The sequence below is a fragment of the Cyprinodon tularosa genome, unplaced genomic scaffold, assembly GCF_016077235.1.
Source record: "Cyprinodon tularosa strain WSP-4 unplaced genomic scaffold, ASM1607723v1 ctg318, whole genome shotgun sequence".
NCBI classification, from domain to species: Eukaryota; Metazoa; Chordata; class Actinopteri; order Cyprinodontiformes; family Cyprinodontidae; genus Cyprinodon; species Cyprinodon tularosa.
The window spans coordinates 1,907,511-1,925,747 of NW_024039028.1; the positions used below are offsets into that span (position 1 = coordinate 1,907,511).

The 18,237-nt window shown below is 40.4% G+C and overlaps 1 protein-coding gene across 2 annotated transcripts in view; it reads left to right on the plus strand.

Moving 5' to 3' along the window:
• Positions 1–18,237, plus strand: part of LOC119788487 (3'-5' RNA helicase YTHDC2) — a 41,154-nt gene that overhangs the window by 1,642 nt on the left and 21,275 nt on the right. For both annotated transcript variants that reach the window (XM_038292843.1, XM_038292844.1), the window contains exons 2-10: positions 418–577; positions 6,512–6,602; positions 9,539–9,735; positions 12,189–12,391; positions 16,157–16,323; positions 16,450–16,552; positions 16,779–16,935; positions 17,407–17,514; positions 17,590–17,732. In XM_038292843.1, the coding sequence (XP_038148771.1) occupies positions 424–577; positions 6,512–6,602; positions 9,539–9,735; positions 12,189–12,391; positions 16,157–16,323; positions 16,450–16,552; positions 16,779–16,935; positions 17,407–17,514; positions 17,590–17,732 (1,323 nt within the window). In that variant the 5' untranslated portion in view covers positions 418–423. The remainder of the gene's footprint in view (positions 1–417; positions 578–6,511; positions 6,603–9,538; positions 9,736–12,188; positions 12,392–16,156; positions 16,324–16,449; positions 16,553–16,778; positions 16,936–17,406; positions 17,515–17,589; positions 17,733–18,237) is intronic.

Genomic DNA, 18,237 nt, shown 5'->3' on the forward strand with positions numbered 1-18,237 from the left:
AATTCTGTAGATATCATCCAGATTTCAGAGATCCATTGGAGCAGGGGTGCTCAAGTCCAGTCCTCAAGAGCTACTATCCTGCAACTTTTTGATGCACCCCATTTTTAACACACCTGAATCAAATGAGTGGCTCATTACCACACCTCTGCTGGGCTAAATGAGGGGATTGAGCCTTTGGATTCAGGTGTTAGAGAAGAGATGCATCTAAAAGTTACAGGATTGTAGCTCTTGAGGACTGGACTTGAGCACCCCTGCATTGGAGTTTCATAAAGCTGTGGGACCAGGATGAAGCTGATTGGCGGCAGTGTTTGATGCTCGGCCTGTAATCCTGTTTTTAACAGAATTTTTCCTCTGATTCTATCAGCCAACAGTCTTGGCGGTTAAAAACTTCCATTAACTTGTGTTTTTGTTTTGCAGCGCACCATGTTTAAGCCGACAGAGGCCCCCAAGAACCAGGCCCGCCGTCACAACATGTCCTCCAAGGGCTCCAGGGAGCCCAAAGCCATTCACATCGACGAGGAAGTCAAGATAGCCGTGAAGTTGGCGCTGGATAGGTTTTGCTACAGCAATGAAAAAGGTACGACAACATGGCCGCTCTTCAGCCGAACAGCCGCTCCTCTGGTTCCTAACGTATCGGCTAGAGGCGGTCTGAGGCTGTGCTGCACCCGGAGAGGACTGCAGGAGCTTTAAAATCCAACCTGGACGCGTCAGGATATAAAATTAATATCTCAAAAACACAGCTGCTACCACTGAACTATACTCCAAGTAAGGAAATTAGACAAAGGTACACACTTAAATGGGAAAATAAATCAATTAAATACCTGGGAATCACACTTATGCAAGATCTGGACAAAATTCAGGAAACTAACTATTCCACAATTAACAATACAATACAAAGAGATTTCTTGAAATGGTCAAAGTTATTACTGGATTTTAGCTCGAGAATAGAAATAATTAAGATGAATATACTGCCTAGATTACTATACCTCTTTCTATCAATACCATTTAAGATTGCAGAAACTCAGTTTAATAAGTGGAACCAACAAATATCTAGGTTTATTTGGGCAGGTAAAAGACCGAGAGTGAAATTTAAGACTCTTCAACTAGATAAGACAAATGGTGGCTTAGCACTCCCTAACTTTAAAGAATATTATTATGCTGCACAACTAAGATACGTAATCAACTGGTGTTCTCCTGAATACGAAGCCAAATGGAAACAAATAGAATTAAACATATCCCAAATACAATTACAAAACAGGCTTGGAGAAAAAGAAAGAATAAGTAAAACCTCAGAAAACACAATTTTAGAAGAAACTCTTAAAATATGGTATGAAGTACTTAAAAAATACAAATCAGAAGGGGATAGTAAACTATTAATGTGCCCCCCTCAGTCAAAGAGATTTAAACCAAAAGACTCTGATAGCACATTTATAGATTGGAGTAGAAAGGGGATAACAGCTATCAGCACACTAGTAGAAGGAAAAACATTTAAAACATTCAATAAAATCAGAAGAGAATTTGAGCTGAATAGCAGAGATTTCTTCAGATACCTGCAGCTAAGACACTTCTATACCAATGAGGTTGAGAAAGAATTATCACCAGAGGGAAATGAGTTGATTCAGCTCTTTGTAGATGCTTACACGAAAACCCCAATAAAAGTTGTATCTAAACTTTATAAAAGCCTACAAAAACGAAATGGGAATAACTCATTATATATAAAGTCCAAATGGGAAGCAGAGTTAAAAGTGAAACTGTCAAAGAGTGACTGGCTTTCAATGTGCAAAACACAACACTCCTCCACAGGCTCCAGAGGCTGGAGGGAATTTGGATGGAAAAATTTAATACGCTACTTCATAACACCTCAATTACAAAATAAATTATTCCATACTCAACAACAATGTTGGAGGCAATGTGGACAGATGAATGCCAGTCACTCTCATATATTTTGGCAATGTACAAAAATACAAACCTTCTGGGATCAAGTTGTAAAGGCTACAGAAGAAATAATAAGATACACAAGGACCCACGAATAATGTATTTAGGCTGGCTGGAGAGTGAAGGAATACAACGGAAAGACATCTATCTTCTCAAAATCTTGATAGTGGCAGCTAAAAAAGCGATTACCAGAAAATGGTTTAAAAGTGACCCTCCTCACCTGACGCAATGGATTTTAATAGTAGAGGAAATCTTCATGATGGAGGAAATGACCTACCACTTAAGGATCAAGCACAAATACCTAAAAGAACAGTGGAGGAAATGGTTTGATTACATAAATCGGAAAGGACTTACCCTCAATAAGACTTGAACGACAGATAAACCCTTTTTCTTTTAAGACTTGTGGGACCCCTACATTCACTAAACCCGGACTCTGTTATATCTTTGCTATATTTTTATCGCCCTTATCTGTTCATATTCCTTTTTTTTTTTTTTTTTGTCTGTTTGCTTGTTTAAATGTAAAATTGGAAAAATACTAAATAAAAAGTTAAAAAAAAAAAAATCCAACCTGGACGCATAAAATGAGACTGATTAACATGTCTGGCCTGATTAACATATAACATCACGAACGCCACCTGCTTTTTATTCAGTACGTAAAGTTAGACCACCTGTTAGCGATTGAAGCATGATTTAGGCTGCATGGACCTAGGGCTGGGCGATGTGAAGAAAAGATATATATCACCAAATGTTTAAATTCCCTTCAAAACCAATAGAGTGCATAAAGTTGCACTGATATACTCATTCAAGCTTTTGGTTTCAAATGTATTTTAATTAATTTTCTTTTTAACCAGCTCACAGCTTTTCTGCCACATGATGTGTTTGTGTGTCAGAATTAGACATTTAATTAGATCCCAGCAACCAAACAGGAAACAAAGCAAAATATTCAATACTAAATAAAATGCTAAATAAAAGAAAAGCTCTTTTACGGTGGCCGGGAGGTGCAAACCAACATTACAAAATCTAAAAAACTTTTACAAGTTCCAAAACAAATTATAATAAAAAAAAAACTAATTTACATAAAAAAAAAAACACTTCTACAATTCCCAAAACAAATGATAATTTGAGGAAATCAAACGGAAAGGGTGGGTACTAACTCCGAGGTTCAACTGGTCTGTCCCCTCTGTGGTGGGAGCGCGCATTGCAGCCAGAGAGGCGGATCTGACCGTTTTAGAGGCGCTCCTGATCATTTCTTTTCGAAAACAGCTCATATAATCATGTCAATTTCGTAACATTCCGTTTAATCGGTGGGTCTTTTTACAAATTTATAAAATAAATACATTAACGAGGTTTTCTTACGCTGTTTTGTGTTGTTTTTTTAAACGCCAAGAGAATCTGATAGGGTTAATAATCATAGCCACTTATTGTCCTAGAAATGAAAACCAAACAAAGGGTTTATTCTTTTCTTTCTTAGAGAAAAGTGAGAGAGAGGACAGACCAAGGGTGAGACCCCTTGAAAAGTCTGTACTTAACTCTGCCCAAACCTCTCTGTTCTGCTGCTTTTATTATTGGACTTCAAAGGAATTACAGGAGCGGTCAGAGGTTATCAGTCACCTACGGCTGCATAGCTGAATAATACCAGGTCCTGAGAGAAATATTTGCTCTCCTCATTTAGAACAATACTTTATATTCTTTGGCCAAATGCCTGTAACTTGAAATAAATTGATAAGATATACATTTTTTCTAACAGAATCTGTATTTCTCTAACATTTTTCCCTTCAGCCTGACAGAAATAAACGTCAGTCACCAAGCACAGATTTCCAACACATAGAGTATTTTTCATTTTTCATTGCTGATATAAGAGGATGGAAACTGGCTGATAGCAGGGCACACATTAAGACGTCCTGCGAAAATAAGAGTTTAGAATTTCTGGTTAATCCCCTTCTAATGTAAAACATGACAGATTGCTGGACTAAGGACATTTCTAGTTTAACATAACACACTTATTAACTTTATAGAAATTGGAAACAGTTGCTCTTTATTTCCCAAAGTTAAGGGAGGAGGAGAGGAGAGAATGGATGATTCAGCTGCCCAAAATAATCTGTTCCTCCTCCATAACATGGGAAGAAATTCATGTACCTGCAGGTCTTTAACTGTGCTTATTCCTCTCACCATCAACAACAGATCCTGTGGATTTGGTCATATTTACTCTTTATTTGCCAAAATTAAAAGAGAATGAAATGATTCCTCTCTGGCTGCAATGCACGCTCCCGACACTAGGGGGAAGAACCAGACCGGTTCAGCCTCTGAGTTAGTGCCCACCCTTTCCACTTGAATATCTCTAATGATTAGGGTTGGGAATTGAAAAGATTTTCACGATTCCGATTCCCTTTTCGATTCTATGAAACGATTCGATTCTTTATCGATTCTTTTTTCGATTCCAATTTGGGGGGAAAAGGAGAACAAACAGTTTGATTATCAGAATCAACTTTGTTTACTTAACTATTGCACAATCTTACAAACTCAACAAGATCAAGATGTCCACAGGAAATGTGAAACTGGAGTAACATCTGTGTTTAAATGAAAAATGAATACAAGAACAAACTTAATAACCAACAATGTCTAATAACAAATGATTGGATAATAACCTATTTTAACTAACAAAAAATACTAATTATAAAACAGTAGTAGCACTGCAAAAAATGTAAATCTAAATAAGTCATTTGTTCTTAAAATAAGTTCATTTTTTCTTGAATTGAGTAAGTAAGTGAGACATTTTGCCAATGGAACAAGACAATTTACATTTGAAATAAGAAAAAAACTATCTTAGAACATCACATCACAGCTATTAGAGCATCTGAAAAACATTTAAACGACGTTATAATAGGGGTGTGCAAAATAATCGTCATATCGATGCATCGCGATTCTAATTGTTGTGATCTACTGCATCGATTCTTGAAGGCAAGAATCGATTATTAAAAAAAAAAAAAAAAAAAATTTTTTTTTTTTTTTTTTTTTTTTTTTTATCATTTCAGTTTTCAAGTTGAAACATTTTAATGTTTTCGTTTCATTGGTTTGAAGGACCACTGAGGCCATGTAAACGGCACTGATTATCCTTATTTTGTTATTTTAAGTTTGATGAATCCTAAGATCTTTTTGTCAGTGTGTCCACGCCGGTAATAGTAATATTTCTGTCCAGTATTTGTTTTCATGGCAACACCTCCAAAAGTCATTTCAATAAATACAGCTATGTATGAATTCGGTTGCTTTCAGTTATGTATCAATTGAAGACACGATCCAGATCATACCCAGCCAGTCAGCCACTGGTAAGGGCTGTATCCTTTTACTACAGTGTTCAGTGAAAATATTGCAATGCATCGCAATATTTCAAGTATCGTGATGCATCGTGATAGAATCGCATCGTGGCATGTGAATCGTGATTCGAATCGAATCGTGACTTCTTTGCCAATACCCACCCCTACGTTATAAACAGTGTCTCTTCCTGTTTCTCTCATATTGGAACGCGTCTTCTAACGAGGCCAAGGCCATCGGTTTCACAGCTGATTGATTGAACGATTTAATCAGTGAGCGGGGAGACGCTGACATGCAGAGTTTACAACATTCTCCATTTTGCAGCCGATTACTTTTTAGGTGGTGGAATAAATTTATACTGCTACCTTTAGCAGCGATGGTTTTTGGTCTTACAAATCAGGCCTTAAGTTCGCCGTCCTCGACGTGAAATCCAAACCGCTGCCGTATATCGCTCAGCTGAAACACCTGCTGTCGCCATGTTTAGTTTGCCTGTTGCTGTAGTGTGCGTCTTGCACAGCAAATAATCCTGCTTAGAGGAGGGGTTTATGATGCATTCATGTGTGTGGGGAAAAATAAAATGCTCAGTGAAATAGATGCAAACGGCTTAATGTAGTCATGTGAATTTGGACTCGATGGCTGCGATAGAATCATTTTAGCTATCGTGTGGGAAAGCTCGAGATACATTCAGTTTATTGGATATATGGCGCAGCCCTTCATGGAGCCATGGCGGCTTCATGGCAGCACAGCGGTGATTAGCTTCCTGCATGTCACTACCTGATCCATCCTGGTAGGAACATCCGTCCTGCAAATGCATGAACAGAATAATAAGACGTAATGACATTAATGAAAATACTTAATTATATAATTAAAACATGAAAGAATGCTAGACTAGATTATAAAGAAAATAGACATTCCTGGAAGAAATGGATGCGTTTTTCATTCTCTCCATTGGATTGCAGGACGTCATCATCGGACATGTTCAGAGCAGTCGCAGTAACGTTCCAAAGGATATTTGAGTTTATAGTTTTTTTTTTTTCGTGTTTAGAATATGCAATATTTACACAAATACAACAACATTCAAAAGAAACCCTGCTGGAAAAAGACAAACAAATAAAAAAGTATGAAAAACAAAGTATTTCTTACCTGGAAGTCTTTCTGTTGGCGCATGTGCAGGAAGAATCGTGCTTCTGATACGGATCTGAGCATTAGAAGCGGCGCCTTATCCCGCAGCCTTTGCTAACACCCCCCCTCCTCTGCCTTTAAACAGAGCTGGAGTTCCCGTCCTCCTTCTCCAGCACTGAGAGGGCCTTCGTTCACCGACTGGCCCAGTCCCTGGGCTACAGCTCCAGGAGCAAAGGGTGAGTTCTGTGGTACTGATGCAGCGTCTGAGCTGAGCAGCTAAACCAATGAACAGCAGCAGAGGGAGGAGGAACCAGAAGGTCTGTTAAACGGTCAGAGATCGCTCCGTTAAGAGGAGGGGATCCTGTTTATGGATTCATTTCTTAGATCTGTTTCTGTTCATTAGTTTTCACTCAGACGAAAGATTAAAAAAGAGAAATAAATGGTTTGTAGAAAACTTTTTTTAATGCTTTTAGATCAGCGTTGCCAACTGAGTGCTAAACTTTGTGCCTTTTAGACTCACTAGCGCCTTTATTACAAAAAAGTGCCTAGCGATAAATCTAGCTACTTTTTTCTGTGTTGATGGAGACTTTGGTGACATCCAAGCACCAAACTCTGTCCTCCTGAGAGAGTGGACCTTAAGCCTGCCCGTCTCTCACTGTCATCATGCACAGCAGGCTGCCTGCTGTGCATGATGACACATGAAATAAATGCATTTTCTATTTTCTATTTCACTTGTGCTCCTCCAGTCTCTGTGTCTTTGCACTGGTGCTATTTTCTTCTTCTTCATGTTTTTTTTTTTCGTTTTGCTAGATGCCAAACAACAAATGGTGCATTTATGTCACCTATTGCTATGTAGTGTGGATCTAAGTGGCTGAATTCTATGTATTTTTCTTTCCTTGTTTTTGTAAAAGTCTCTTTAAAACTCCTCTAATCTGCAGGTTTCTTCATCCAAGGTATCCCTTCTCTCTGAGCTCCTTTTTTTTTCGGAAAGAAAAACCTTTAGGGAATCAGAATCTCCTGCAGCAGGTGTAGGTACCAGATCTGCTTCAGGCCCCGCCCCTTCTTATGATGTCATTATATATGGCAACTCCACTCGGACAAACTGTATTGCACCTGTTTTTAAGAATCAAATTTACTTTGGACTCACAACATATTATTCCCTATATTTGCTAATATTTTACATTTAATCTAAAGTAGCCGAAAGTAGAAAACAGTCATTGTGAGTCTGGAAGGAAAGTCCTGCCTTCTGAGCTCTGCTATTTAACAAGGTTAAAGCTTATTTTTATTCTTTTTATGAAGATCTGAGGGCAGAGGAGGACAAATGGAACGTCTTAAAAATGACTTTAGAAGAGATTTTACACAAATAAAACAGTTATTCTACTTCTACAAAACCAAGGGTTGTTGTTGACACAAAATTAAAAGTAGTGTAGCTTAATATGGCTAACTGAGGCTAGCCTGTTAGCTACTGAACACAGCTAGCCACAGCGCTACCCAGCTCTTCATACACTATATTGCCAAAAGTATTTGCTCACCTGCCTTGACTCACATATGAGCTTAAGTGACATCCCGTTCCTAATCCATAGGGTTCAATATGACGTCGGTCCACCCTTTGCAGCTAGAACAGCTTCAACTCTTCTGGGAAGGCTGTCCACAAGGTTTAGGAGTGTGTTTATGGGAATTTTTGACCATTCTTCCAGAAGCGCATTTGTGAGGTCGCACACTGATGTTGGACGAGAAGGCCTGGCTCTCAGTCTCCGCTCTAATTCATCCCAAAGGTGTTCTATCGGGTTGAGGTCAGGACTCTGTGCAGGCCAGTCAAGTTCATCCACACCAGACTCTGTCATCCATGTCTTTATGGACCTTGCTTTGTGCACTGGTGCACAGTCATGTTGGAAGAGGAAGGGGCCAGCTCCAAACTGTTCCCACAAAGTTGGGAGCATGGAATTGTCCAAAATGTCTTGGTATGCTGAAGCATTCAGAGTTCCTTTCACTGGAACTAAGGGGCCAAGCCCAGCTCCTGAAAAACAACCCCACACCATAATCCCCCCTCCACCAAACTTTACACTTGGCACAATGCAGTCAGACAAGTACCGTTCTCCTGGCAACCGCCAAACCCAGACCCGTCCATCAGATTGCCAGATGGAGAAGCGCGATTCGTCACTCCAGAGAACGCGTCTCCACTGCTCTAGAGTCCAGTGGCGGCGTGCTTTACACCACCGCATCCGACGCTTTGCATTGCACTTGGTGATGTATGGCTTGGATGCAGCTGCTCGACCATGGAAACCCATTCCATGAAGCTCTCTGCGCACTGTTCTTGAGCTAATCTGAAGGCCACATGAAGTTTGGAGGTCTGTAGTGATTGACTCTGCAGAAAGTTGGCGACCTCTTCGCACTATGCGCGTCAGCATCCGCTGACCCCGCTCCGTCAGTTTACGTGGCCTACCACTTCGTGGCTGAGTTGCTGTCGTTCCCAAACACTTCCATTTTCTTATAATACAGCTGACAGTTGACTGTGGAATATTTAGGAGCGAGGAAATTTCACGACTGGATTTGTTGCACAGGTGGCATCCTATCACAGTTCCACGCTGGAATTCACTGAGCTCCTGAGAGCGACCCATTCTTTCACAAATGTTTGTAAAAACAGTCTGCATGCCTAGGTGCTTGAATTTATACACCTGTGGCCATGGAAGTGATTGGAACACCTGATTCCAATAATTTGGATGGGTGAGCAAATACTTTTGGCAATATAGTGTATCATGGTCTAACAGTTACTTTGTTCACCAGAAACAGATTTTATCAGTTTTGTTTTCAATCAGGTAAAACTTCATCGTTGATTAGACACGCTAACGCTACAGATGCTACAGACTCAGCACACGAGCGCTGCATGATGTTGTTATTGTTGTCAGGGCAACCACAATGTTTAACATCATGTGGGAACGTTCAGCCAATCATGTAGCGTCATGTCACTGGCAGGAAGCAGATCTGGGAGCTACAGCGGATGACATGAGGTGTGCAAATTAGGCAATGACATCATCTAGCGCCTTCAAGGACAGCCAATAGGGAGTTTTCTTGCTGAGGAGTTGGCAACACTGTTATAGATGCTCTTTTGAACTTGGCTGCTAACTGTAGAGCAGTTTATTGATTTGTCTCACATTTTATCCGACCTTTTCAGGAAAGGGTCGAGTCGTTTCCTGACCGTCAGGAAGAAGGAGACGTCCGACAAGCTTCAGCCCAGCATCTGCCTGGACCTGAGCTCCAGCTCCGCCTACTTCATCCGCAGCCTGCTGCAGAGGTTTCCTCCCAGCAAGAAGGAGCGAGCCGACCTCCATCCCAACGCCAAGAGTGGAAATCCTTTGGCTACAGAATCAAGTGATTATCCGCCTGTCTGTAGAAATAAGTGGGGGTGGGGGGTTTTTAGACGTAACACTGATGTCTTACTGCGGGAAAAGTTCAGGGAAGTAGTTTGGCCGTATCTGATGATGATGTCAAGCAGAAGATGACTTTCAACTTTCAACCAACTTTGACTCGGGGAAACGTTTATTTTCCATCCTTAAAATGAGTTTTCTCTCCGCTCCGTTCCTCGGTTCATGGCGGAGGGATGGAGACAGAGAGAATAGAGGATAGAGAGAGTAGAGCTGTGGTTGTTTAGCAGAAAGAGCCACAGGTGAACCTCAAACCCATCAGACTCCATCAAGACTGAGAAAAGTGTTGGAGTCTGATGGAAATATGGGGGAAGCTTTGAGCAAGTGGAGGGGAGGGACTGAGATCTGCGCTGGGAATGAAGGGTGACCCTTAGCTGGTCCATAAACAGCTTTTATTTTTTTATCTTTATTGATTGTCAGCAAAGTATCATTTAAATAGAAATAGGCCTCTACTTCACAGGATTAACTCCAACATTTGAAACAAAGTGAAGAAGTAAGGCTTTGCATTATAACAGTCCAACTAAAGCAGTGATTTTACTTCCCTGAGAAGAATTATAACCAAGAAATAAATAGAGAACAAAAAGCTAAAAAAAGAAAAACCTTAAACGGAATTCAATTTAACATATCAGGAGAGTGGATTGTTGAGATTTAATCAAGTTAGGTCTCTAAAGTTGAAATCAGATCTTTTAAGTTGTACATAGTCTAAACAAATCTTCCATCACTGACAGAATAGTTCAGTCTTTGATTGAGAGAAGCTGTTATTGTTTTCATTTTAATTTGTTAAATGTTAAGTTGATCCAGTCTTGTCATAACCATTTTCTTGAAATGATTTTCTTACTTGCTGTTAATATAATAGTCATTAAATATTTATTTCTTTGTGAGGCGTCTTGAGGAATTATAACAAAAACATCAAATTGATTTGCAAAGGAATTCTGTTTGAAAATGTCTTTTAAGGCATTATTTATCTCTTTCCAGTAATCTTTTCTAATTGGTCAGTCCCAGACGACACGATGATGGTTTGCCTTTTGATTTCTACATTTCCTCCAACATGTGAGCATTTTTGAGCAGCTGTGATTAAAAAATCTTAGCAGATTTTCCATCCAGATTTTCCACATGTTTCCACATTATTCTCCACATTATTGCCCATTCCTCCGCTGCTATTGTCAGATTGCCCCCCCCCCCCCCCCCCCCCCCCCCCCCCCAGGGTTGAATTGTTTCTGAGATCCATTTGTTTTTTATAGATAAGTGAAACAATTGTCCATTTAATTTTTGATTTATAGGCATTAATTAAAGTTTCCATTAAGTTTGTATTTTTTCAATAAACAGTTTTTAATAAACTAGATTCTCTGATGCGTCTTCTTAACCCTTTAAGTCCTGAGGGTCTTAGGAGCAAATTCAACAACTTCAGCTTCCAAACTAAAAGTTAGAAATAAGATTGTTTGTATTTATGTGACAGAAAGGCATCAAGGAATATTTTCCAGGTGGAACTATGATGTCTGATTTATAGGTGATTAAACAGAAAAAAATAAAGAATATTTAGCCCTCCAAAATAAACAAAACGCCATGAAAGGCCATTAGAAACTCTGGATGAACCCTCAGACTTTATAGATCCACATCTTAACTAGAACTGAAGCTACTTTGGGCTGAAAAAGTTGAAGCATGTTTGTTTAGTGGGCAGAGTGACAGGAGGAAATGGGATAATGGCACAGAGCCTAAAGCGCCAAAATGCATTTTTCTCTTCATAAAAGTGAATCTGATCAGACAAATATGCTGATTTCCATTATTGGAGACCTTCTGCATAAAGCAAAGCCTTTGCTCCTTAGATTTAGCCGTTGGTTCATTGAAATTTACCAATAAAATCACCAACCTGAATAGAAAATAAGAATAACAGAGCAGCTTATGTAAAGCATGCCGGTTCCATCCCCTGAAATGGTCTCACAATGACCTCTGACCCCTGCTTGGAAAGGTCTGAGCCTCTAGTTTCCAGTGATGGCGGCCATTAGGGGGCGGGGCTAAAAATGAATACCTGCTGTTGCATTGCTCCGGCAGTCACACATGGCAGGTGGAAATTTAAATCTCATTTTATTTGTTTACACAACTATAAAACAGTAGTATTATAGCTGTATTTGTGAAAAAATAATTCTGAAACATGTTTTAGAAATGTTAAAGCAACATTTGAAAGGAGTGTGGATGAAACACCATGTGACTGTGCTTTGGCCATTTCTATAAATAGATCAACAGGAGCAGGTGTCAGTTGGGTGAGGCCGCCGGGCTTAAGGGGTTAAAGTCTTCAGATCGCGTTAGAACTTCTGCAGACGCCAACATCGATTCATCTGCCAGCTGATCAAACAGGCCGACCTCCATCAGGGGAATCGGGCTGAACCTCTGCTCCCGTTTCAGACGGCAGCTTCGACCGAACCAGAGCCAGCGGCCGCCTGAACAACGGCATCCCCATGGTTCCTAAGAAGAGGACGCCGTCGGTGCTGGACGCTTTCCGGCGCTCGCTTCCTGTGACCGAGCACCAGGACGAGATAGTCCAGCTGATCCGGGACCACCGAGTGGTTCTGGTTTTGGGAGAAACTGGCTCTGGAAAAACCACGCAGGTAGGTTGGCTGCAGGAAGCTGTTTAAAAGCCTTCAGCCCTCCTTGGCTGGCAGTCTGTAGACTGTGATGGAAAGTTGTGTGGAAGGTAAACCTTTATTCTTTAGTGTTTACTAAAACCCAATCAGTTTTATACTAGTTGTGTTTTTAAAGCTAATTAAAACTTTAGCTGAATCCACCTGGATCTGTTCAATCCTGATGAAAACATTTAAACAGACATCTTTTTTTCATCCAAGTTGTGCTAATATGAGTGAAACCTTATGATGTTTAAAAATTTCTTTTTTAATATTTTTAACGTTTATTAAATCCTTCAACGCTTAAACATACAGTGAAACCGATGTTGACAATCCTAGGCAGCAGGGGAAGCTAAAGCAAAGAAAATATGATATATAAAAAACAAAGATAGTTAATAAAAAGTTCACACACACTTCATCTTTTATTCTGGACCAATATTGTTTGAGCCTCACCTCTCTGGTTTTAAGAAAGGTTCCTATGTACTCTGATACGCCTCAATCTGAGCATTACCACTCAATCTGACCGTTATGCCTCAATCTGACCGTTCATCTTGTGGATGAGTCATTCTCTGAAAGTATTACCTACCATTCTGCATAGCTAGTAATATTTTATCCTTTCTAGTGTCTTAATAGAACTGGCTTTGTCGTGGCGAAGGCTGTTTATAACCACTGTTTTTTTTGGGTTTTTTTTCTATTTTGACGTTATCATCTAAGAAGTTAAGCAGTCCCAGTGTGATTAGGTTCGTAAACATGAGGAACATGTGAAGCATGTCTCCCGGACTCTGTTTACATCTCCAGCAAATATCAGAGTCGCTTTTTCTAGCTCTAAATAATTAAACTGGTGTCCAATATGATCGGTTCAGAATTTTGAACTGTATCAGTTTGGAGCAAGAATCCCTCATGGGTTTTTACCTTTGTTTGACTGTTGCAACCCACTGTTCCTCTGTGAACGTTTCTTTATTCTGATTCCCATGCCTTTTTAAGTCCTGTGTTAATGGTGAAGGTGTTCTTAATCAGGGGGAGTCTTTTAATTTATTAAGCATAGTGGTTATTTGTGATTCTCTGGGTATGGTTACCTCAGGTATCTTTTTTTTTTTTTTTTATAACTTTATTTTTATTTTGATCGTTATTAACAAACAATACATAGAAACTATAGTAGACAAAAAGTACAGAACAATCGAAGCAAAAAACAAAAAACAGGGGGAGACTCGTATTTTAGTAACTCAAAACACATGGGGACCATCCATTTCCAAAATTAGTCCGGTATCATTGATGTGAAGTTTGTCCATTTTTCCCATTTGTCTAAGCATTGCTGCTCCTGCGTCCTCAGCCTATGTGATAGAAGCTCCATCTCAAATAGTGAGATCACAGTCTGTATCCACTCCTTTGTGGTAGGAGGTTCAGATTTGCACCACCTCCTGGTTATCACCTTTTTAGCTGCCACCAACAGAATTTTTAACAAATAACAATCATTATTAAATATGATATTGTCCAAAAGACCAAGGTATAACACCAGACCGGACTTGGGTATTGAGTAACCCAGTATTGTTACAATATTACTGTGTATTTCGTTCCAGAACTGAGTAATTTTAGGACAAAGCCAGAAAATATGCGCGTGATTAACATTAAATTCTCCACAATCTCTCCAGCATGGCTGAGCTCTAGATTTGAATTTACTAGTAATTTTGGGTGTTATATAAAATCTGATTATATTCTTCCTACAGTGTTCTCTCCAGATTCTGGAAGAGGATGTTGTAGTTTGGGTCTTCCAAATATTCAGCCAGCCTTCGTCGATTATTAGAATATCAAATTCCCTTTCCCATTTGTTTTAATATTCAATGTATTAGTGCCTCTATTTTCTAACAGATATTTATAGAGTAAAGACACTGTTCTTTGTTTTTTACCCTTATATGTCTCAATCAGCATTTTGATAATCCTATTTACATTTGGGTCTATTTTTTGTTTTATTTCTTTGTTATAGAAGTCCCTTAATTGTAGATATCTAAAGTGATCTTGAGTTCTTAGAGCAAACTCTTGCTGTAGTTCCTGGAAACTTTTAAAGTGCCCATTGTTAAGGACTACGCATAACGCTGTTAAGCCTCTTTCTGACCATTGTTTAAATCGTGTGTCTTGGATAAAATATTTATTATAGGCTGGCCACTGGATCAGACCCAACTGTTTCTCTAATTTGCATATTCGGATTATATGTAACCATTTACCCAGAGAAAAACTAGTAATGGCATTAACATTCTTTAATGTATTCTTAGTGGTCTCTATATCACCAATGATACTCCGCAGTTCTCTTCCATTAACTCTTTGTTCAATATTTTTCCATTTCCCTTCATAATTTATGTCACTCATATTTATTATGGGAGTTATTTGGGCAGCATGATAATATTTTCTAAGGTCAGGTAAGGCCCTACCTCCTTTCTCCTTTGGTATATGTAAAGTTTCAAATTTTATTCTGGGTTTTTTACCGTTCCATATGAATCTAGAAATAATCTGGTTCCATGTTTTAAACTGTCTATCCGGGATTTCTATAGGTAATGCCAAGAAGAGGTACAATAACCTTGGTAACATGTTCATTTTTATCGCTTCAATTCTGTAGCTGAAGTCTAGTGTTAGGACATCCCACTTTCTAATATCCCTCCTAATTTCTTGGTCCACTTTAGTAAAGTTAGCTTTGTACAGATGACCTATGTTTTTCGTTAATCGTATTCCTAGGTAAGTCATCATAGTAGAGCTCCAATTTAAATTATATTTTCTACGTATTGATTCAGATGGTGTATAAGCGAATGTCAAAACCTGTGTCTTTTTCAAATTTAGTTTGTATCCTGAATAGAAACCAAATATCTCTAACTGGTTGATCAGACAAGGCAGCGAGTTTTCAGGGTCTGATAAATAACAAATAACATCGTCTGCAAACAAACCTATTATATGGGACTCATTATGAATATCTATACCTTTAAGATCCTTATGTTGTCTTATGTGTTGTGCCAGTGGCTCAATAAAAATTGCAAATAAACTTGGTGACAAACAGCAGCCCTGACGGGTAGAGCGCTCTAGTTTTATATTGTCAGTTAGATTTCCATTAATCTTGATTCTGGCCACAGGTGACTGATACAAAGTCCTCACACACTGTACAGCTTTTTCATTAAAGCCAAATTTTCCAAGTGCTTTATATAAGAAGTTCCAGCCTACGCTGTCATAAGCTTTCTCTGCATCGAGACTGATTAAGATAGCTGATGATTTTTTATTTTGAATATGCTCTATTATGTGAAGTGCCCTCCTGATGTTATCTCGCGTTAATAAATCCTGTCTGGTCCTCATCTATGATATCTCCAATGAATTGCTCAAATCGTTTCGCTAAAATCGAGGTATAGATTTTATAGTCTACCTCAGGTATCTTTAATTTGTGAGGCAGTCTCTTATTTGTAGGAACTTCCAGGAGTCTTTGTGATTTAGTATATTGTATAATTCTAGAAATTGTTGAAATTACATTAAGGTATCATTTAGAAAGAAGCAGTTTATACTGTCAGTCTCTTTTGTATGCCAACTCTTCCAAAAGATCATTTTCCCCTTTATTTTTGTGTTTAAAAACTTGGTGTGCCATAAAGCGACGAAAGCTGCTGCAAAGATGTTCTCAGCTGGAGACCAGAAAATGAAACAGAAAAGATGAGAAGCAGGAACCAATGAGCCGCGGCAGCGTGCAGATGTCTGGGAGCCGCTGCTAATCTAGTTCCTTCTGCTCAGATCCCACAGTTTCTGTTAGACGACTGCAGCCGCTACGGGAAACCCTGCAGGATTTTCTGCACTCAGCCCAGACGCCTGGCGACCATCGCCGTGGCGGAACGGGTGGCCGCAGAGAGGGGCGAGAGTGCGGGTCAGACTGTGGGTTATCACATCAGGCTGGAGAGCAGGTAGGTTTCACCTTTAGGCTGAAATAAAACGAACCGTTCTAAGATAAAGGGAAGTGGTGACGCTGCTTTCAGGTGCTTTAAAATGTCGCCCACTGAAATCCATCTCTGTGTATTTGTAAATCTCAGGGTCTCTCCCAAGACACTGCTCACTTTTTGCACCAGTGGAGTTCTCCTGAGGACGCTGATGGCCGGAGACAGCAGCCTCACGACTGTGACCCACGTGATCGTGGTGAGCCTCCCGATCTGCTGCCCTAGGACGATCTGAGGATAATAACCAGCTAGATGCTGTTTACAGAGGAAATGTTTCTAAAGTAACTGATGGATGATCGATGCTGCGTACTCAAATAAAAGAAACGTGGTTTAGTTTTATTTAAAAATGGTTTGACCTCTGACCTCCTCCAGCTTTTTCCTTTGGTGTTGTGGCAGGGATGACTGATTGTTCTCCTTCCACACAGGATGAGGTCCACGAACGGGACGGCCTGACAGACTTCCTTCTCACCAAGCTGCGGGATGTTCTCCAGAAGGTTCCCACCCTGAAGCTGATTCTGTCCAGCGCAGCTCTAGATATAGATCTGTTCCTCCAGTACTTCGGCTCCTGTCCGGTGATCCGCCGTAAGTTGCGCCCCCACTGTGTGTCTAGGCTCCGTTTTTCCGCTCTCCGCTGCTTCAGTCCAGCTCTGAGAACAGAGATTTGCAGGTTTCCCCTCTGTGGATCTAAATGATCATCTATGGTAGACATAACTGCATGGAGATGGATTGAACCCGTTATTATCACCACTCTACAGGAGGCACAGCCCCTCATTTAACCAGAGGATCAGGCTTTATTAAAATCTTTAAAACTTCAGCAGTTTTTAAGTGACTGCTGTTAAATTAGTGGAAAGCCTGAGTTAAAGTTCACTGAACTAGTGAAGTGGAGGTGGACGGTCAGCCGTCTGAGGTGGACTTGGAGGGAGGTTACCGGAGAGTGAGGTCATGAAGCGATGGCTAGCCATTAAACCCTGAAAGAAGTATACTGGTTCCCAGCTGCTGAAAGCTGGACTCTGACCCTATCCTGTGGTTCTGGTTCCTTCCTGGTTCCTGCAGTCAAAGGGAAGCAGTTTGAGGTGAAGCAGTTCTTCCTGGAGGACATCCTGAAGCAGACGGGCTTCAGCAGGCAGAATGCTTCCAAATACCAGGAGGAGATGCAGAGAAGTATGAAGCTGCTCAGCATATGTGACCCTGCAGCCTCCCGTCTCCGCCTTTACTTAACCCTCCATCTGTTTCCAGAGGAGACGCAGCAGAAACGGTTGAATGAATGGTTTGAGGCAGCAGGGAGTGGTGCTGTTGGTGCCAGTTTGACCCACATGTTTCCTCCGGGCCTCCTTGATGCCGGTGGCTGTGGGGACAGAGAGAAGGAATCCATCCAGCAGGTGAGATATACGTCCTGTTGGATCCTCTTAGGGTTTTGTTTCTCTCCTTTTGTTCATTTGTACCTTTTATGCTACGTTCAGACCACACATGATTCAAGCAGCAGAAGCAGCTGGTTTACATGCAAAGTCTATGTTAGACACACATCAAAAGGTCCAGAAGCAGCAGCTGCTGGAGTTAGAAAAATGTAACTTTAGCTGCTGGATGCGCCGCATCAACCAATGAGAGAAGCTGATCTGGGAGCTGGCCGGGAGTCAGACACAGCATGTGAAAAACGCTAACATCTACTTCCAGCCGCTGCGAACAGTAGGGGAAAAACCCCAAGAGGCGAGTGTTTAGACAGAGCAGACGTGTTTACGGTGCTTCGCATTATCTGTCACTTCTTTATCAGGTTTGGGACGGTTTATTTCAGCAGATGGCCGCTCACACTGAGCCTGGTTCTGCTGGAGGTTTCTTCCTGTTCAAAGGGAGTTTTTCCTCTCCACTGTCGCTACAAGCATGCTTAGC